At 49.0% G+C, this 19,423-nt stretch overlaps 2 protein-coding genes across 3 annotated transcripts in view; one reads left to right on the top strand and one right to left on the bottom strand.

The window, feature by feature from the left end:
• Positions 1-2,304, bottom strand: part of CUL4A (cullin 4A) — a 51,963-nt gene extending 49,659 nt beyond the window's left edge. Inside the window, exons 1-2 of the mRNA XM_024117445.3 lie at positions 1,835-2,304; positions 1,050-1,165 (exon numbers count right to left, since the gene is read on the bottom strand). Coding sequence (XP_023973213.1) covers positions 1,050-1,165; positions 1,835-1,988 — 270 coding nt within the window. The 5' untranslated portion in view covers positions 1,989-2,304. The remainder of the gene's footprint in view (positions 1-1,049; positions 1,166-1,834) is intronic.
• A 120-nt stretch (positions 2,305-2,424) lies between these two features.
• Positions 2,425-19,423, top strand: part of PCID2 (PCI domain containing 2) — a 20,235-nt gene continuing 3,236 nt past the window's right edge. The window contains exons 1-10 of one of the 2 annotated variants that reach the window (XM_055089351.1): positions 2,425-2,560; positions 8,405-8,494; positions 10,287-10,360; positions 11,382-11,449; positions 12,496-12,535; positions 13,435-13,489; positions 15,951-16,054; positions 16,575-16,650; positions 17,420-17,561; positions 19,152-19,252. In XM_055089351.1, coding sequence (XP_054945326.1) covers positions 2,525-2,560; positions 8,405-8,494; positions 10,287-10,360; positions 11,382-11,449; positions 12,496-12,535; positions 13,435-13,489; positions 15,951-16,054; positions 16,575-16,650; positions 17,420-17,561; positions 19,152-19,252 — 786 coding nt within the window. In that variant the 5' untranslated portion in view covers positions 2,425-2,524. The remainder of the gene's footprint in view (positions 2,561-8,404; positions 8,495-10,286; positions 10,361-11,381; positions 11,450-12,495; positions 12,536-13,434; positions 13,490-15,950; positions 16,055-16,574; positions 16,651-17,419; positions 17,562-19,151; positions 19,253-19,423) is intronic. The other variant, XM_028497688.2, reaches the window with a different exon arrangement.

Raw genomic sequence — 19,423 nt, 5'->3', positions numbered from 1 at the left:
TGTATCTTGATTGTGTGGTGGTTACACAATTGGGTACATTTGTTAAAACTTGAAGTACATATTCTACGCCGTAATTAAGTCAGTTAAACAATACAATAACCTCACACAAACTTAAGACAAAGAAGGGACAGGTGTCCATCAAAAAGTCAATGGTAGTCTTCTTTGGGTGGTAGGAATATAGGTGATTTTTATTTTCTTCTTTGTAATTTTTGTAGTTTCCATAATTTTTATAATGTAATCACTTATGTAAACAGAAAAAAACTTCTTAAGTCTCTTAGTAGAAATTCTGCTATCATATTACCTAAAACGTAGATAATATTAGACTAGTTAGCGAATGTCATTCTTTAAAAACAAGATATCAGGAAAACCAGTCTGTGTGTAACTGAAATATCCCAACAGTAAAACGTACTTTTGATCATTTCTTCTCCTGTTAGAAAAGGAACACCCGTTATCTCAAATTAAATGTAACAAAACCAGTCTGCACATTTTAACTGCAACAATTAATCACAAAACACAATGAAAAGGGCAAAATCCACATTAACAAGTCAAACTGTAATAAGAGTTTCATATACAACATAATGGAATTATAATAATAGTTTGCTGCATATTTGGAAAGATATTAAAAGTCATGTGACTCTTAGAAACGCATTTCTCTCCTGTAATGGGTTAACTTTAAATACCCTCCTAGACAGCTGAGGCCTGAAAATGAAATAAAAATCCCACAACCACCAAAAACGGAAAAAACTCCTCGACTTGGGACACGCTGCCACAGAACTCCTACTGTTCTTGTTGCAGGCAAAGAGTCGATTTCTATTATCCCCTTCATTACTGACTCTGAAACAACACCGAGGAGCACAAAATCCACGTCTGGGTCACATTTCACTGGAGTTGGATAATCGTGCTATTTAGACACTATAAGAAACAATCAGGTAAGTGAAAAACCGGACCCTGGGCCCCTCAGGTCTTAAAGTTCTCCCTAAGAAAACTGCGCGTTTACATCTCAGTGAGAATTCTAACAAGCTCTGCTTTTTGCACATGTGGAGCCTTACCTGGTAGAGCTCTTCCAGGTTATATCTGATGGAGGTACTACTTTGTATGGCTTTCACTGCTTCATGAAGTTTCTGCCAGGTGTCCTGAGTGTAGTTATCAGGCAATTTAGGTCTGTCTGTAAATGCAGATGGAGTCAGTGGGTAATGGCATCCATGCTAAGAATCACACATCTTTAAAAAACTATTCCACAAAAAAAGTACTTAAAAGACACATAGATAAGAAACGCAAAAATTAGGTTTTCCCAATACAAGTACCATATTTATAAATTTCTTGGGTTACAGACTATGCAACCATCCCATCTTCGTTTGGCTAAACAAACATGTCTAGTACTGATACTTAGGATAAGCACATGTAGGAAATCATACAAATTTTACAGTATTCCTTTACTTAACAAGTGGGTTTCACAAACGTGTAAACGTGGAATAGTTAAGCTCTCTACAACATTTAAAGTTGACTGAAACTACTCCAAGCTGGGAGGAAGGTGAAGAATAAGCTTCTAACTGGTGTGTCTGCATCGAAGACGCCTGCTTTGATACAGTGACAGCAACAGAGCTGGTGAGAAGTGGAGCAAGTAATTAAATTACATCACTAAGAGCTTCAGTCCTGCTACTCGGTCCGGCTCGGCCGTGTGAACCGGGACACCTGAGTTACCTGGCGTCACTCAATGCCACTGGATCAACTGTACAGACCACGGGGAAGCCGCCGCCGGCCCGCGCCGCCCAGCCGACGTCGCAGCCCGAGCGGCCGAGGGGAGGGACCCCCGCCCCGCCCGCCCCGCACCCACCTCGGAAATTCTTGATCACGAGCTTCTTGGAGCCGCCGGCGGCCCCGGGCTTGGAGGTGACGGCGGCCGCGGCAAGGGACGCGGGCTTGGTGAGGCCGTTGGTGTGTCCGACAAGCGCCGAGAAGCTGCCCTTCCGAGGGGTCTCGTCGGCCATGGCCGCGGCCGCAACGCCCCGCCCGCCGCCTGCCCGGCCTCCGCCTCGGCCTCCGCCTCGGCCTCGGTCTTCGCCGCCCGGCCTCGCCCTCCCTCCGCTGCGCTCCCTCAGCCCCGCCCGGCCCGGCCCAATCGCCGCCCGACCCGGCCCGACCAGACGCGGTGCCGCAGGCCTCGGGAGCGCGCCAGACCCCGACCCGACCCAGCCCCGAGCTCGCGGGCACCGCAGTCCGCGTCCGCCGCGGTCCGTGTGGAAGCCGCAACAGTCGAGGGCCCGGCAGGCCCGGGCACCGGGGCGCCGACGAGGCGGCCTCGTGTGGGGGGCAGGGAGTCGCAGCGCAGCCCCCGACCTTCCTCAGCCCGGGCGCGCCGCCATTCCGGCCCGGGGCTCGCACTCCCGCGTACACGCTGCCTCCGGAACCAACGTGCGCGGAAGGCGGGGCCGGCGGCGCGAGGCCGGGACCGGACTGCGGCCCGGAAGTGACGCGACGGCGGCGACGGGGCGCGCTGCTCCGCGGGGCAGCGGCGGGAGCGGCAATGGCGCACATCACCATCAACCAGTACCTGCAGCAGGTAAATTTCCTCGGCCAGCGGGCCGCCTGCCAGCTGTCCTCCCGCTGTCTTGGCCTGCGGGCGGGAGCGGGAGCCCGGGCGAGTCTGTCCACCGGCTGCGCTGGAGCCCCTGGCCGCGCTCTCAGTTTAGGGGCGTATGGGGAGGGGGGACAAAGTGGTGGAAGTAACGGGGGGACAGAGCAAGTGGTCCGGCTGCGAGCCGGTCTGTGTTAGGGATCCGCTGCTTACATCCTTGGGGAAGTGTGTCTCTCACGTTTTGTCCATACAGCCTGTGAACGCAGCAGCACAGCGCAAACATAGGTATTTATGGATTCAAAGCTTGTAGTCTTTCCTCTGAGCTGTGCTAATTCGCAGAACTAGAACCTTGGTAATAGGGATAAGGAAAAGGGGGAGTGGGCTTTTTAGAATATCTGAAGGAGACTTTACCAGGGCTTGGTGGAATAAGGACGTGCGGTTGGGGAACGGGGAGGAGTCAAGAATGATTCCTAGGTTTCTAGTTGGGCAACAGATATGCAGGACAGATTTGGAGGGAAAAACAAATGTAGTCTTGGACGTGTCGAGTTGGAGGTGTCTGTTGACAACCAGGCCAAGGTACCTAGTTGGCAGTTGAATATAGTCTAGCAAGATTGGAACCATTAGTTGTTTGGTTAGTTGAGAAAGTTGGTTAAAACGGGAATCATGAAAAAACAGATACATGCTTTAATCTTAACTTAAAGCTTACAAATATACATTAGTTTGTAGTCTTCTGAATGAGGCCTAAGACCTTTTCTCTAAGGATAAGTCCACCTTGGCCTTATCTTTGCAGAGTTAACATTTTTCAATATCAGTTTTTATTAAAAGTTGAACAAGTACGTAGACATTTGAGAACCAATGTGAATATAGAGTCTCTCCAGAATTTTATGTTTTTTTATAACTTTTATCTTCTATATATTTGTATCTTTTGTATATTTCTAAATCTCTTACAGTTTTCTTGCCCACACCTAATCCCAGGGTTTGGGGGGAGGGGCACTATGTGTGCCTTGAACAGTGTCTGAGCCACGCAGTGTGCAGTACAGTTTGTGGGCTGGATAGATGCAGGCAGGTGGAGGGGCGTGAGGCCGAGTGATGTACCAGTGCTCGGACCTCCACGTTCTAGTGAGCAGTGAGTTAGAGCTCGTGCTGGTCTGTCTGTCTCAGTTTCCTATGCCTCTGTTTCTCCAGACTACTGCTCGGTCCTGTTCCCTGCCTTCCCAGAGGAGCACTCTGAGATTCTCCTTTAATTGTCTGTCTTCTCTGTTCCACCCCACGGAACAGCGGGGTGGCTATGAGAAGAACAGGCACGATGAGTGCTTGGTGAAGGCTTACTGAGAACCAGGCGCCGTGGTACACGGCAGCTCATCATCGTTACTGTTTTCCTAGGGGGTTGGTCTATTGCAAGCCCCATTTTACAGAGGATGTTAAGTGACTTTCCAAGGTCACTGGGCTAGTAAGTGGCACATTCAGACTGGGAGTCCTGGCCCCAGAGTCCATGCTGTGACACCAAGCTCACTACCTCTGTTAGCCCAACCTTCAGCCATTTACTGTCCGAGTCAGAACCTGCCTATTCCTTAGCTTCCAAAGTTTATTGTTGCTTGAATCTCAGTGACCCTGTCAGCTTGGACTTATTTCTCACCTTTGCAACATCCTCGGCCAGCAACCACCTGTGGACAAGTCATATGTCATTCACTTCCCGTGGTCTCTGTGATAACTTCCATTAGCTGTTGGGTCTGGGATTTGATTTTACCCTCAGTAGCCCACGAGGTCTCTTGTTAGTTTCTTGGATGCTGGCAGAACACATGCGATTCCTGGGTCAGAGACCAGGGACCTTATTATTACTCTGTGTGGCAAGCAGCACAGCATCACATGCTGGTGTGGTTCCCTGGGCCCGAAGTCCCACAGGCGATGTGACAGGCCCAGAAGGGTGGCTGCACATGTACCTGAGAGAGACAGAACCTGGGGAATCTACCTGTTCTGTAGCAGGCAGTAAGCAAGTCTGGTTTTTGGCTAGGGTTGGGATGGGGGAGAACTTACCTCATTTCTCAAGGTAACTCGTCACGTGAACAGCCCTGAGTAACGGCCCTAGTGAAAGAGCCAGTGGTCAGAGTCTTGTAGTGTGGGACCCCCATCATGAGGGCCCAGGAGGGCTGTCTCTCAACAACCGGCCTGCGGCGACACCCCCTTTCTGCTCGGCACTCGAGTTTCAGCAGGCATTCCATTTAGTTTCTTTTTGAATTAATGTACCTTACATTTCCCCATATATTTTACTTTAAAGATTTGTTGTTCTCCTTAGAAAAAGATCAGTTTGCATACTTCTTCCCGAGGTGGATCTCTCCATCACTTCTAGTATCTCTCTGAGGGCTGGTATTATTTTTTTTTAGTGTGTTTTGTTTCATTCTTTAATCCATTACACAAACTCTTATTCCACACGGTTACTTTTCAGGTTAAAAAGTTCACAGGTTACTTTTTAAAAGCTGTGTCTACATTAAAACTTTTTTCCTCCAACTTTTTTTCCTGAAAAATTTCAAACCTACAGAAAAGTTGAAAGACTAGAATGGAGAGGTGTGTACCCCTCACCCGGGCGCGTACCCACCGTGCTCGCTCACCCTTCGCTCTGGGCCCGTGCTCTTCTTCCCGGTGATCCCGCGGCCTTCACCTTCCTGAGCGCGCGCCTGCGACGCAGGCCGTCCGCCGTGTAACTGCAGCGCCTTTGGTGCGTCCGAGAAACTGAATATCAGCGTGAACATCAGTATTTTCCAGTGTAGAATCCGTAGTTTAATCCCCACCCCCCCACCCCCAATCTTCTTTGGAACCTCTTTTTTGAAACCCAGGGTCCAGTCAGATCACATGGCATTGGGGTGCTTTGCCCTTTAGTCTTCTAGAAGAGTCCTCTTGCCTTTTGGGGAAGGGGGCTTTTATGACCTTCAACCATGTTTACATGTCCAGGCCCACTGGCTTGTAAATGCCTCACCAACTGCCTTTATCTGGCTGTTGCTGATGATTAGATTCGGGTTCAGGCAGATAGTGTGGATTTCCCTCGGCCTCTCCCAGCGCTGGGGTGCTGACAGGACCCCTCGGCTAAGGAGGCGTCTGCCCATCAGCGCTCCACTGTTGAGGTTCCTTTTTGCATTGCGATTAACCTGTAGGCTGTTGGACGGACGCTGAAAACCACTGAGCGTCCTGTTCTCTACACCCTCTCTCAAAATGCTTTTCCCAGGTCAGTTATTACGTTAGTGGTTGTCAGGTGGTGATTTCCTATCGTTCTTTCTACATTTACTAGCTAGTATTTCATCAGTTAAACAGTGCTTTCCTCTATGCCCCTCTTTTTGAAAGTATCATTATAGATTACTTTTAGTGCCTAGTTATAATCCAGTACCAATAGTGAGAATGTTATTATTCTTTTTGAAGCTCGAATCGTCCCAGATTTGACCACTGGGAGTCCATTCAAACTGGTTTCTGTGGCTTTTTTTTTTTTAACATCTTTATTGGAGTATAATTGCTTTACGTTGTGGGTTAGTTTCTGCTTTATAACAAAGTGAATCCGTTATGCATATACATCTGTCCCCATTCTGTGGCTTTTTGACATGTCTCTGTCCTTTTTTGAGCCTTGCCTTGCTTTGTGGCACAATAATATATACTCCAGGCTCACCTAGTTCTTTCCCTGTCCCAGTGCTGGATTTGCCCTTTCCCCAGGAAGCTCTGGTTCCTTTCAGTGGGGAATAGAATTTAGAAAACAAACCTGAGTGCTAGGTGTGCCCATTGCTACTGGGGGGTCATTAATTCTATGCCTGTTCGGTGGCTGGAGGTAGAAAATGTAACTTTAAGGAATTATGAGTTCACGAGTAGATGATTCCCCTGTGGACCAGCTTGGAACCTGGAGAATGCAAGGTGACCAGCAGCATCCCGGGAAGAGAATTTCCTCCTGGGAGCACCCAGAGCTAGTGAGCTTCACCTGGTGAGGTCTGCAGTCCCTGGTCCAGGCCCACAGGTACTGCTCAACAGGCTGACCTGGGGTCCGGCTGCAGGGTCCAGTGCGGGTGTTAAGTGAAAGGGCCAAAGGTTCTGGGGCGTAACACATTAACGGTGACCAGAGCGGGTGACTGGCCTGCCTGTGATTCTAGTGTCCGCTGAGCAGTGCATCAGTTCTTTAAGACTTGCCCATTGGGCTTCCCTGGTGGTGCAGTGGTTGTGAGTCCGCCTGCCAATGCAGGGGACACGGGTTCGTGCCCCGGTCCGGGAAGATCCCACATGCCGCGGAGCGGCTGGGCCCGTTAGCCATGGCCGCTGAGCCTGCGCGTCCCGAGCCTGTGCTCTGCAACGGGAGAGGCCACAAGCGTACTGCAAAAAAAAAAAAAAAAAAAAAAAAAAGACTTGCCCATAGTCTGTCGCCAGCCTTCTGTTTTCCGTCACGTCACACCCCCTGTGACGGGAACGTTGTGGGCTTTATCAGCTTCTCAGAGGCAGGGGCACTGATTTTGTGTATTTTGTGATTACTCATTATAATACATCAGCAAGTAAGCCTGCACAAGTATCTTGTTTCTTGTTGTAAGGTAAATCCCCAGAAGTGGGATTGCTGGCTCAAAATGTAAGTGCATATGTAGTTTATCGAGTAGTCAAGTGGCAAATTCTTTATTCTGTGAATTGCCTTAGAGACGGTGGTGAAACTTTCCCAATCGAAGCTGAGCGTGCAACAGACGAGGAGCTGGGTCCTGGAGGTGTCCAGGCAGCATGGGCCTCCATGCCTCCTGGCCGTCGGGTCACCGGGTGGGAGGGTCGTGTGCCTCACCGTTTCCGCAGGCAGCTGCACCCCTTCGCCCTCCCACCAGCGGTGGCTGGGGTTCCAGTTGCTTTGTGTTCTTAGCAGCGCTCAGGGCGGTCAGCCTTTCAGTGTTAACCCTGCTGGTGGGCGGTAACGTGAGCACCTCTCGTGGTGTGCATTCGTGTATCCTCTTATGTCGCCCCTGCATATACTTTCCATACCTAATTTTCTGTGGATAAATGATGCTATAGTACATGCAGCTTTATGCTTGGCTTTGTCTTTGCTTATATGGTTAGGATTTTTATGTCATTTTTTGATAAATATAAGTTTAAAATATCATTTGGTTTTCTAATTACAAAATTTCTGCTGTAATGCAGGCCTCCAGTATAGAAATATATAAAATAAAAATCTCCTCGGCCCTCCCGGCTCCCACTCCACTGGCCAGGGGTCAGCTGGTGCGGCCTGGGGCCCCGTGCTTACACGTCATATCAATACTTAGTTTTCTTTTTCTCCAAGATCAAATTATACAGTTTTTCTGCAACTAATTTTTTTGGAATTAACAGTAAGTATGTTGTGGACACTTTTCCATGTTATTACAAGTAGATCTATTTGATTCTCTTTCACAACACCCAGGCATCCTATTGTGTGACTGACATTTATTTGGTCATTGCCTTCCCATCTTTATTTTAAATTTTGGTTGAGGGGAAGTGCTTTGAATTTTGGACATACGTGATTTTCAAGCTCTTTTTTCTTCTTCATAAGCTGTATAATGTTTCTTAGTATGACTGAGTAAAATTGAATAATTCACCTTCATTAATAAGCAAATAATAAACCGCTGGCTTATTCTGCTTTTTCATTGTTTTTAACGGTAAGTCACCTGTTTGCCTCCAGGAGATCTCATTTTCAAATGCAGTCATTATTTGCTGGCTAAGGAGAGTACCGATTGTTATAGTTTGACTCCTTTCAAAGTAGGGAAAGTGAAGTTTAGGGGTGTGCAGTGTGCTGTCTAGGTTCCGTCAGGACAGAGTGTTTTATTTTCCACTTAGCTCTTCTCTTTCCAAACGCTTCAGGTCTGTGAAGCACTTGACGCCAGAGACGGGTCGTCCCTTGCAGAGCTGGTGTCTTTCAAGCACCCTCATGTTGCCAACCCACGGCTCCAGGTAGGTGGTGGGACCACGCACACAGGGGTCTGAGAGGGTCACAGGGTCACCACCTTCCTAAGAAAAGCTTAGACTTTGAGTAGGAAGGAAACTAATATTGCCACTCTTGTTTGAAAATTGCCAAGTTCCTTCACGATTTATCTAATTCCAGTTCATTTATTGAGCCTTAATTGAGCACCATGTCTCAGAGTCTGCCGTGCGATCTGTGCTTGTTTTCCTGCATTTAATTCCCACACGACGCTCTGGGGTTCAGAGAAGTGCAGCAGCAGGGCCAGGTCATCCAGGGTCATCCAGCGGACAGGTAGTGGGGCTCGGGCTCTGCCCAGGCCTGGCTGTCCCTGGAGCCCAAAGCCATGCCCTGTCGCTGCCAGCGAGGTTTTGTTGGAGCACAGCCGTCTGCGCTGCGCGCTGGCTGCCACACAGGTACATGGGCCCTGCAGAGCCTGCAGCGTTTCCTGGCCGGCGTTTATGTGAGCATCTGCCAGCCCCTGCTCTAAAATATAAGCGTTCTTGATTCAGATGATAAACGCTCTCCAAGCAACAGCTTCTCTGGAAGATATTGTTGATATTTTGTAACGCCCATTTCCTCGTTGATAGCCGTTACAATGTTGGAGTGTCCTATCAGGGACCTAAATTTTTCTTTCGAAAGAAAGTGCCCTGGGCTCCCCTGGTGGCGCAGTGGTTAAGAGTCCGCCTGCCAATGCAGGGGACACGGGATCGAGCCCTGGTCCGGGAAGATCCCACATGCCGCGGAGCAATGAAGCCCGTGTGCCACAACTACTGAGTCTGCACTCTAGAGCCCGTGCGCCACAACTACTGAGCCCGTGAGCCACAACTACTGAAGCCCATGCGCCTAGAACCCGTGCTCCGCATCAAGAGAAGCCACCGCGATGAGAAGCCCACGCATAGCAACAAAGAGTAGCCCCCGCTCGCCGCAACTAGCGAAAGCCCGCGCGCAGCAACGAAGCCCCAAATGCAGCCAAAGATAAATAAAATTAAATTAAAAAAAAATAAAAGAAAGTGCTCGGAGTCCTGTTGGGACTCGGGTTCAGCTTGCTGGCAGGTTGTCCCTGGTACATGTCTGCTCGCCCATTTGTGACCTGAGGCTGATTTCTTCACTCCAAAACTGCACGTCCTTCCATGTGACAGCTGCCTTGCTGGGCCCGTTGTCTGCCTGGTTGCTTCGTCAGGGACTGTAGGTTGGTGATCTTTCCCATGCTGTCATTCTCCCTCTCTCATTTATAGAGCTGTATCAGTGTGGATTCACCGAGTCCCTTTCTTTTAAATTCAGTGCGCTGCATAATCCACTGTGATGCTCGTGTTATCCAGAATTTGGCCACTGAGAGGCGAGGGCAAGTTCGTGGTGAATGTCTGCTGTCTCCCAGGACCCTGAGTGGGCAGTCCTGTCGGCAGGGAGTGAGCGGGAGGATTCCTGACCCCCCGACCCCCCTCCCCCAGGCATTGTCTCCAGCTCCTTCGACCTCACACGAGGCACATAGTAGCTGCTTAATAAATAGATTAAGATGTATATGAACATGCCTAGAGTATTTCCTGGCTTGTGGTAGACAAAGCAAATTGTGTTCATCTCCTGCCCTGTGCGTAGGTCGTGCTTGATAAATATGTGTGGAAGAAATGAACCCTTTTTTTTGAAGTGCTAAAGTGTGAAGAGTTACTGTCAACTGTAAAGTGTAAATCCTTTTGAAACAAAGGTTTGTCTAAATCTCTTCCTACATGTTGCATTCTTTCTGTCCCAGTTAATTTTATTTTTACTATTTTTCTTACGATCATTTAGATGGCCTCTCCAGAAGAGAAGTGTCAACAAGTTTTGGAACCCCCTTATGATGAAATGTTTGCAGCTCATTTAAGGTAATCCACGAGTGAGGAAGAAAAACAAGCAAATCTGAAAATTGCTGAACTGACTAGGGGTTTTATTCAACATCATTTCATGCTTGAAGCAGTGAAAAATTTCCTTTGAAAAAGTAGAAAAGTGTGTTTGTAATTTCACTTTGGTAACACCTATGAAAATCTTGTGAAGTTTAAAATACTTAAAAAAAAATAAAATGAAATGCTTTAGAATTTTAATAAATTTTTTATTCAGGGACCACGTATGTTTTTAAAAGTTAACATGAAATGGTAATCTTCTGTGTAATGCTCTAAAAAGCATTTGATACTCATCCTACTGGCTGTGTAGTGGTCTTTTGTGCAGCAGGATGTGGCGCCCACTATCGATTTGCGTTTTTCATGGAAACGCCCGGTTTTTAACCTCTTGGCCTTACTGGGAAAGAAACTGGAGCAGAGCAGAGCAGATGAAATTCTGCTTTTTATTCACATGTCATGTCTACTGTTTTCACCTCTAAAGCCTCGATTCAGGCAAGCTCTAGGTCTTAAAGTGTGTGGTATTTGCTTGTCCTCCTGCCTGCCCTCTTCTCAGGCGTCTTGATCGGGCTGGGGTGTGGGGGCAGGGCAGGGCAGACCTGCGGGGCCCCTGAGATCTCTGGAAAAGTTGGAGTGCCACTGTGTTTCTTGTAGCAGCTTCCTAGCTCTGTGCAGCATGCGATGAGGCGCCAGGTTTGGGGACGGACTGACTGATAGTGACACTGCCAGCCGGGTGTCTGGGTCGAGTGTCCTTGCCCACTGATGCCCGAGAAGGGCCATTTGCGTGTTGTTAGTGGAACCTCTGCAGCTGGGCTTCTCCTTCTGGGACTTGAAAGAACAGGCCCAGCATATGTAGCGTGGGATTTCCTCTTGTACCCGGTGGCCTCGGGTCAGCTAGAGCAGGGCATTTGTGCTGGGAGCGAGCAGCGCAGCCCGCGTGGCTCATGCCGGCTTTCAGCGGGGAGCGCACTTTCTGCCCCTCCGTCCTCAGTGCCCACCGCTTCCTTTCCAGGTGCACGTACGCGGTGGGGAACCATGACTTCGTAGAGGCGTACAAGTGCCAGACCGTCATTGTCCAATATCTTTTGTCATGTGCGTTACTGTTCAATGTCTAACAGATACAGCGGGTTACTTGGGGGCTAAGATCTTGAAACATCAGGCCAGTTTTAGTCACACCTTTAGTTAGAAAGCAGGAGAAGCTCATTTAGCTCTTCCACTCAGGTACTTAAATTTAGCATGGCCTTCAGACTGGTGTCCAGTCACCTATATGGCAGGGAAGAACCTTGGTTATGATTAAGGATTTTATTTAATTCTATTCTGAAGAATAATGTTTTGTTGCCTTTCCAACATTCAGTATAGTTACAGGGATGGGTTAGTCCCCTTGGAGAAAGAGAATAACTTCCAGGCCCGGGCGCAGGTGGAAGAGTGGGCGCAACACACAGCATCATTGAATTGTGGTCACCGAGGGCCTCAATCGAGCCACTTCTGATTTCAGTCATTTAAGTGGTATCTTATGGCTAAGGCCCTGGTCAGTGAGTATTCGAGTACTGCTTATTTGTATATCCAGACTTTAGTTGCTCTTTTTTTTTTTGGCCAAGCCGCACAGCTTGTGGAACCCGGCAGTGAAGGTCCCGAGTCCTAACCACTGGACCGCCAGGGAATTCCCTTTAGTTGCTCATTTTTTAACCATCTTGCTTAATATACACAGAAGAGAATTGGTTACTGGCCAGCCAAGTCTCCTTTGAATTCAAGAATTCTGTAATCAATGAAATGAACTGTATACTACAGATTCTAAAGCACATTATATGTAAGTTGTGATCATCCGGGCTCAGAGAAACCAAATAAAATGTGTGAAATTGCCAGTTTTAAAAATCTTATAACTGTCTTTTTCTTACTCTGGGGAAAGTATGTATGAAATAAATGTATTTACTTATACCTAATGATACTCAGGTGTTTGTAATGTGGGCTTATGTATTTTTTTCCCTTCAAGAACCTGCTGCTGTGATACATAATCTTTTAAGTGGTGAGCTATAGCCCTTACAATTTAGAACCCTTGTTGTTCTTTAGTCTTTCAATTGTAGCATGACTTGAACTTTTTATGTCGAACCTTCCTTAATATACTACATCATTCCTACGGGCATTTCAGGCCCACAAAGAAGAAAACTGGTAAGTACAAACAGAAACAGCTGGAAATTAGCAGATGGCTTTTTTCTTTTTTAAAAGCAGAAGTTTTAACTGTGTTTTCTGTGTTGGTATTTAATATTGTGTGTTGATGTGATAATATCAACACAGATAATGGAGTTTTAATAGTCAGTGTAAAGTTAAATGGCAGGTCAGCCAGATTATTTGCAGTGTTTTTCTGTAAATATGAAGTATTTCAGCCATTCCATGCCCCCAAATATTTATTAAATATTATTTTTTCCCTTTAATTGTCAATTTTGAACTTACTTTTGGTTTTAAACTTGGATAAAAGATGTAGATCAATTACAGTTCATTTGGGATGATAGAATACATAATAACTGGGTTATTTTAAATTCCTTGGTAAACTATTTTATGATTTATTAAAAATCTTGGTAAATACTGAAATTTTGTTTATACTAAAATAACTGAAGGCTTGCAAATACCTTTTACTAAAAAAAAAAAAAAAAAACCCTTTTTAAGTGAAGGTCTCTCTTACACATAAAATTAACACTGCCAGCTAGGTTTTGAAAAGTCGTTTTATGACATTGGTCTGTTACATACCTTGGGCCCTGTTAGGAGATCGTTGTGAACCACGTCTTGTTTTAATGGAGCTGTTGGCTGGTGGTAGGGGCTGAGGGGAAGGAGACTTCCTGTCCCAGCATAGGGGGAGGGTGCTGCCAGGGCTGAGCCCCTCGACTTCCCGGGTCTCCGTGCAGATGGGGAGGGGCTGCCGCCTGCCCAGGAGGAGGGTGAGGGAAAGCATAGCAGCCCCTGGGTGTGGGCTGGTGACCCCCGTTCTGGATGGTAGCCCTGGCGTCCCCACCTCTGGTAATGGAACCTCTGACCTCAGAGCTTCTTCAAACGTACTTGTTTTTGCCCCGTAGGGCTCTGCCTGTCATGTATGCAGTGGCACTTGACCTTCGAATATTTGCCAATAATGTAAGTTCAGTTTCTGTCACTGTTGTTTTAAACCCAAACTCGTTATCTATCTGTTGCTTAATTTCATGTCATTCTTTCCACAAATTTTGAGGAACACGTGGGGTCGGGTGAATCTGGTGTGGAGAGCGAGAGCACGGGGTGGGGGGCTTGGCTCGCGCACGAGGGACTGCGCTCTTGTCAGCTGTGGGGATGCGCCCCGTCCCCTGTCCCTAGTGTAGATTCAGGGAGTGCTGAGGGTTCTCTGGAACGAGGAGGGTTTTTATGAGTCGATTTCCCCTTGGGGTCAGCATAAGCCATTTTGGGAGCAGCAGTTCTTAACTTTTTGGTCCTGACACCCCTTTACAGTTTTAAAAACTATCGATAACTTCTGGTTCCGGACAAGACACAGTAGGCACGTGTTTCTCTCCCTCCTGCTGGGAGTTTTAAGGCCAGCGTGGCTCTGAGAGGTGGAGAGAAGACCCTGCGTTTGTTTCCTTCTCGTCTCCTGGGTGTCCTGGTTCGGTCTGGTGGCGAAGCCTGAAACCCAACCCGGGGACACTGACAGGCAGAGACGACGCGGCTCCTTCCCTTCCACCCCACCTCTGGGGCGGGGAGCATCCCAGCTGCCTCCGCGGGGGCCTGCAGGCCCAGCCCTGTCAGCAGTGGGTGGCGTGGTATGAGCGCAGGCCTGGCTGCAACAAGAAGAGCCACAGTCTTATGACATCCGGGCATCCAGGATATAATCGAGAGTCCCTTGTCGTACCAGGAATCGGGACTCTTGGCCTTTGAGACTCTGAGTGGGGGAGATAGTCAGCAAGCACCCGACACTGAGGATGGGGTTGGGGGTTCCACCCCCGCCGCCATAAAACCCTGGGAGCAGGTGCGAACGCGCTTGAAGCAGGTGGAGACGTCTCAGCAAAGAAATGCAAGATATAAAGCAGCACCAAATGGAAATTTTAGAACTGAAAAATATAATAACTTAGATAGAAATTATTGAGGACCCCTGGAAGCTTCCGTTCATATGGGTTATATCAATACTTACTGTATTAGAAATTTTAACTGGGAAAATTTTTAATATTGTTCACCTGAAATGATAAACCTTTTATGTGGTAACATAATTGACTTTCTAAATTAAAGAAAACTATTTTCAAAGTGAACAAAATGTACTAAAAAGTGGCATTTTTATCCGTTTTGATCTCTTTAATGTATGGCTCAACAGAAACCGCTCGGATTCTTATGTCTGCTTCTGAATTCACTCTTTGCAGTACCTTGTTTTCGTTGAATATATGCAGAAGTGTGCCTCACGTAGATGTACATGGAAGTGGGAGGACTGTTCTAGTAGCCTTTTCAGGTGGTCGTAGATGCCCTTCTCTGAGCTACACCTTTTAAAACTACAAGAGTAGTGTTTAAGTTTCATTACAATGTGGCCTCTGAAGCTTAGCAGTGACCGTTTCCTGTTACATCCAAACCCACTGGTGGGTCCCGCACGGGGAATGGATCTTTTACCCCTGTAGGATTTTGTAGCGTTGTACGTGGATCATTTGGAGAGTTTTGGTTCACTGAGTTACCCAGACGTTCCAAATGTTGACATATTTCATTACGTGAAGAAACAAAAACCAGGAAAACTCTACATTTATATCTCCAGTGACCTCATCAGAGAAGTCGTGAAGCAATGGAAAGCCACCAGGCTCTTTGTGGTCAATACAAGTTTTCCAAAGTTCTAAGTTTTTCTTGAAAGTGCATATGTCATCGGCAGCAGATAACGGTCAGTGTTTGCCTGGGAGTGACAGGCTTGCTTCATTCACTTTCCAGAGCCCCGCGCTGGCCAGTGGCCCACGCTGGCTGGCCAGGCTTTGAGGTTGGTTGTTCCACGGTCCAGCTTGCGGCCTCGACAGTGGCCCCAGTGCTTTTCCTTAAAAACAGACGTGCTGTAGGTGGACTTCCCGCTTCATCACAAAGAACACTAAAATAAAAATACACGTATTCAAGGACTAAGACTTACTAATGTTAATATTTACTGCATCCTCACTGACCCTCTAAAGTGAAGTTAGCTGTATTGGTTGGTTGATGGGAGGACGCGGGTGTGCGGGATTCAGGACACTGGCCACGAGTTCAGTTGGGGCCGTCGGGCAGGCGCCAGTCCTGTCCCTTAACGTCCTCTGCACCGTCCGTGCAAACGTCACACGCGTGGGAGATGGGGCTTCGCTGCCTAGTTAGCGCGTGGCACAGGTCGCGCAGGCGCAAGGAGTCCATGACCAACTTACTGGCTTGAATTGGTTGAAGAGCGATTTGATTTGTGGAAGAGCTGGAACACGCTGTAGACGCCTCCGTTTTGGAAAACGTAGTAGCACAGTCTAGGTGGTCTCGCCAGAACCTTTGGGGACGACCCCCAGCTGTATGTTTTTGCTTCTAGCTGCGCCGTGATCTGTTTAATCGAGGCGTCTAGAGGAGATGAAACATAAAGGTTTTTATCTTCTATCAGGCAGATCAGCAGCTGGTAAAGAAAGGAAAGAGCAAAGTTGGGGACATGCTGGAGAAGGCGGCCGAGCTGCTGATGAGCTGCTTCCGCGTCTGCGCCAGCGACACGTGAGCGCCCCACCGCCCTGCCCGCCCTGCTTGGCGCTGGCCTTAACCCCACGATTGCTGTTAGTTTTTGCTTCAAATAGTCCATTGTCTCATAAGGACATAAGAGAAAAGAACCACCTCTTATGCTTCCGCACACATTTAGCACTTCTGGGCCCACGTGGCCTGCGCTCTGCGTCTCACGCTTTCCGAGGTCCCTCTGTGTCACCGTGTGTTTCGGTGGCTGTGACCATAAGAGAAGGTACTTTTTCCTTTTCCCCAAGCGCTTTATCGCAGTCAGCTTTTACACAACATCGCTGCAAACTGAGCGGTTTTCGTCTGCTGTGGCAAGGCGCTGTATCCCCCGAGTACCCACGGTGTTAGAGAAGACGCCTTCTTTCGTGGCGTTGTAGTCTTCTGTGCACATGACTCGAGCCGTGGGGCTCTACCTTAAGACGCTAATTTGTTGCGGAAGCTGATTTTGCGGTTGACACGTGACATCTTTACTTCCCGGGCAGCTTTAACATAACTGTTCTCCCCGTAGCCGTGCGGGCATAGAGGACTCCAAGAAGTGGGGCATGCTGTTTCTGGTGAATCAGTTATTCAAGATCTATTTTAAGGTAAATGCCTTCAGAGCTCTGCGTCTCTCTGTGGGGTCTGCTTTCCGCCTGTCTTCCCAGACAGCCCTTCTATTTACCGTCAGCCGGCTTCCCGGGCAAGCGGTCCCCGCCCCCCGGCTGCGCACAGAATCCTGGGAGCTGGCGCGCGCCCAGGGGCTGCCCGGCGCGAGGGCTGCTGTCAGCGCTTCACGCGCGTGGGCCTCTTTAGCTTCCGCCCGGCGAGGCGCGCGCTCGGCTCCAGGGGAAGTGAGGTGCCGGCGCCTCACGCCGGTGTCGGTGTGGTGTCGCCGGTGCGGTGTCGTCGGTGCGGGGACGCACGGCCAGGCGAGGGGTGCCGGGCCCGCCCGGCCCCTGCGCGGGTGGGCCCTCCGCGGTGGGCGTGGTCAGGCTGAGCAGCTGTGGTGCGGTGTCAGCATCAAGCCTTCGGTTTTTTGGTTTTGTTTTGTTTTTTTTGCGGTACGCGGGCCTCTCACCGCCGTGGCCTCTCCCGTTGCGGAGCACAGGCTCCGGACGCGCAGGCTCAGCGGCCATGGCTCACGGGCCCAGCCGCTCCGCGGCACGTGGGATCTTCCCGGACCGGGGCACCAGCCCGTGTCCCCTGCATCGGCAGGCGGACTCTCCACCACTGCGCCACCAGGGAAGCCCAAGCCTTCGGTTTTGATGATGTGAATCCCACCGCAAGGTGGCGTGTACTTCGTAACCAGAAGTTTATGTTTGTCCTGCCTATTTATTTAAAATACTGTTTAGGGTAGATTGTTACTCGTTATAGATCAACAAGCTCCATTTGTGTAAACCGCTCATCCGAGCCATCGACAGCTCAAACCTGAAGGACGACTACAGCACTGCCCAGAGGGTGACGTACAGGTACTACGTGGGGCGGAAGGCCATGTTCGACAGCGACTTCAAGCAAGGTGTGTCACTGCTTCTGAGCAGCTGGGGCTGGGTTCAGGGAACATGGTCACTGCCTCCTGTTACTGCTGAAGGTGGACCGTGGGTGTTGGCTGCGTCCAAGCTGTGTTTATTTTTGACACTAAGTTGGTTCCACAAGAGAAAGTCCCACGTGAAGTTCCTTGCTCCGCGCCAGGTCTCTGAGACGGATGCCAGCATGTCCTTTTCTGGGCACCGGTGTTCTGGCGCAGGCTACAGTCGGTGTTTCCCCATGGCCTCTGCTGGTCCCGTTGGCCCAGGACGTGGAGATCGGGCAGCGCGTAGCTCAGCTCCAGCGGTGGTGGACGAGCCTTTGCGCTGGTGCCATCTTCGGCGCTTGTGGCCGTGCGTGGCGGATCGGTGCCACGTCAGAGCTGCGCTTTCGTGAAATCACGTTATGTGGCTTGTGTCATTAGCTTTCTCAAGAACAGGAAGCCACGTTTTTTCTTTCTGAACCTTTGGAGTAGCTGGCATGTGGTCCTTTATGATTCTTCTCTTGTCCTCAGACCAGACTTTCTAAACTCACTTCTCTGACAGTTATTTGCACGTGAAGCCATGTGACTTCAGGCAACACACCAGACGTAAGGAGCACCTCCTCTCCGTGTGTCAACGGCCATGGATGCTCCAATAACAAAAATAACAGCTCTCTCATAATAAGTGCTCTGTTTTTTTACTCTGTAGGGTTGTGTAGACCAACTTTTCATTTTCTTTCACAAAATTTTTAATACAGCTACAGCTTTCGAAAGAGGGCTTTTCTTGGTTAGCTCCCCCATCTTTTTTTTTCCTTTAAATATCAAGCATAAGAAGAGAAGCTTTTATTTTTTACTTTTTAAAAATTTTATTTATCTATTTATTTATTTTTTGGCCGCGTTGGGTCTTCGTTGCTGCGCGTGGGCTTTCTCTAGCTGCAGCGAGCGGGGGCTGCTCTTCCCTATGGTGCGCGGGCTTCTTATTGTGGTGGCTTCTCTTGTTGCGGAGCACGGGCTGTAGAGTGCAGGCTCAGTAGTTGTGGCTTGCGGGCTCAGTAGTTGTGGCGCACGGGCTGAGTTGCTCCGCGGCATGTGGGATCTTCCTGGACCAGGGCTCGAACCCCTGTCCCCTGCGTTGGCAGGCGGATTCTTAACCACGGCACCATGGGGGAAGTCCAAGAAGAGAAGCTTTTAAATTACAGTTTACCCCTGAACAACGAGGGGGATAAGCCCCGTGTGACTCAGAGTCAGCCCTGTGCCCACAGTTCCTCAACATCCATGGATCAGCCAGCCACAGACCACGTGGTAACATAGTGTTTACCGTTGCAAGTACCCATGTACAGGTGGACCCGCACAGCTCAGACTGCCTTGTTCAGGGATCACCTGTACTCTCGGCTGAAGTCTCTGACGGTATTGCTGTGCTTTTCCTCCAAATATGCACTGAGGGGTATTTTTGAATACCTAACACAGCAGGAAATAATTTGTTAATATTGACTGTAGATATCTGCAGTTCCTGAAACCTTTCGGGCCTTCACGTAAGGGTGGGTGGTAGCTTCAGGCGCAAGGTGGGGACCGTGGTGACCATGTCTGTGGCTGACTCTGCAGCTGAGGAGTACCTGTCCTTTGCTTTTGAGCACTGCCACCGTTTGAGCCAGAAGAACAAAAGGATGGTCCTCATTTATCTACTTCCTGTGAAGATGCTCCTGGTAAGTGATCTCACTAGCTCTCACGGGTCCTGTTGTCTACAAGAAGTGGGCAGATGTTTGTTTTGTGTTTTTTTTTTTTTTTTTTGCGGTACGCGGGCCTCTCACTGTTGTGGCCTCTCCCGTTGCGGAGCACAGGCTCCGGACGCGCAGGCTCAGCGGCCATGGCTCACG

The sequence above is a fragment of the Physeter macrocephalus genome, chromosome 13 (genome assembly GCF_002837175.3).
Source record: "Physeter macrocephalus isolate SW-GA chromosome 13, ASM283717v5, whole genome shotgun sequence".
NCBI classification, from domain to species: Eukaryota; Metazoa; Chordata; class Mammalia; order Artiodactyla; family Physeteridae; genus Physeter; species Physeter macrocephalus.
Note: the sequence above shows the minus strand (reverse complement) of the source record. Positions and strands in the feature narration are given on the sequence as shown.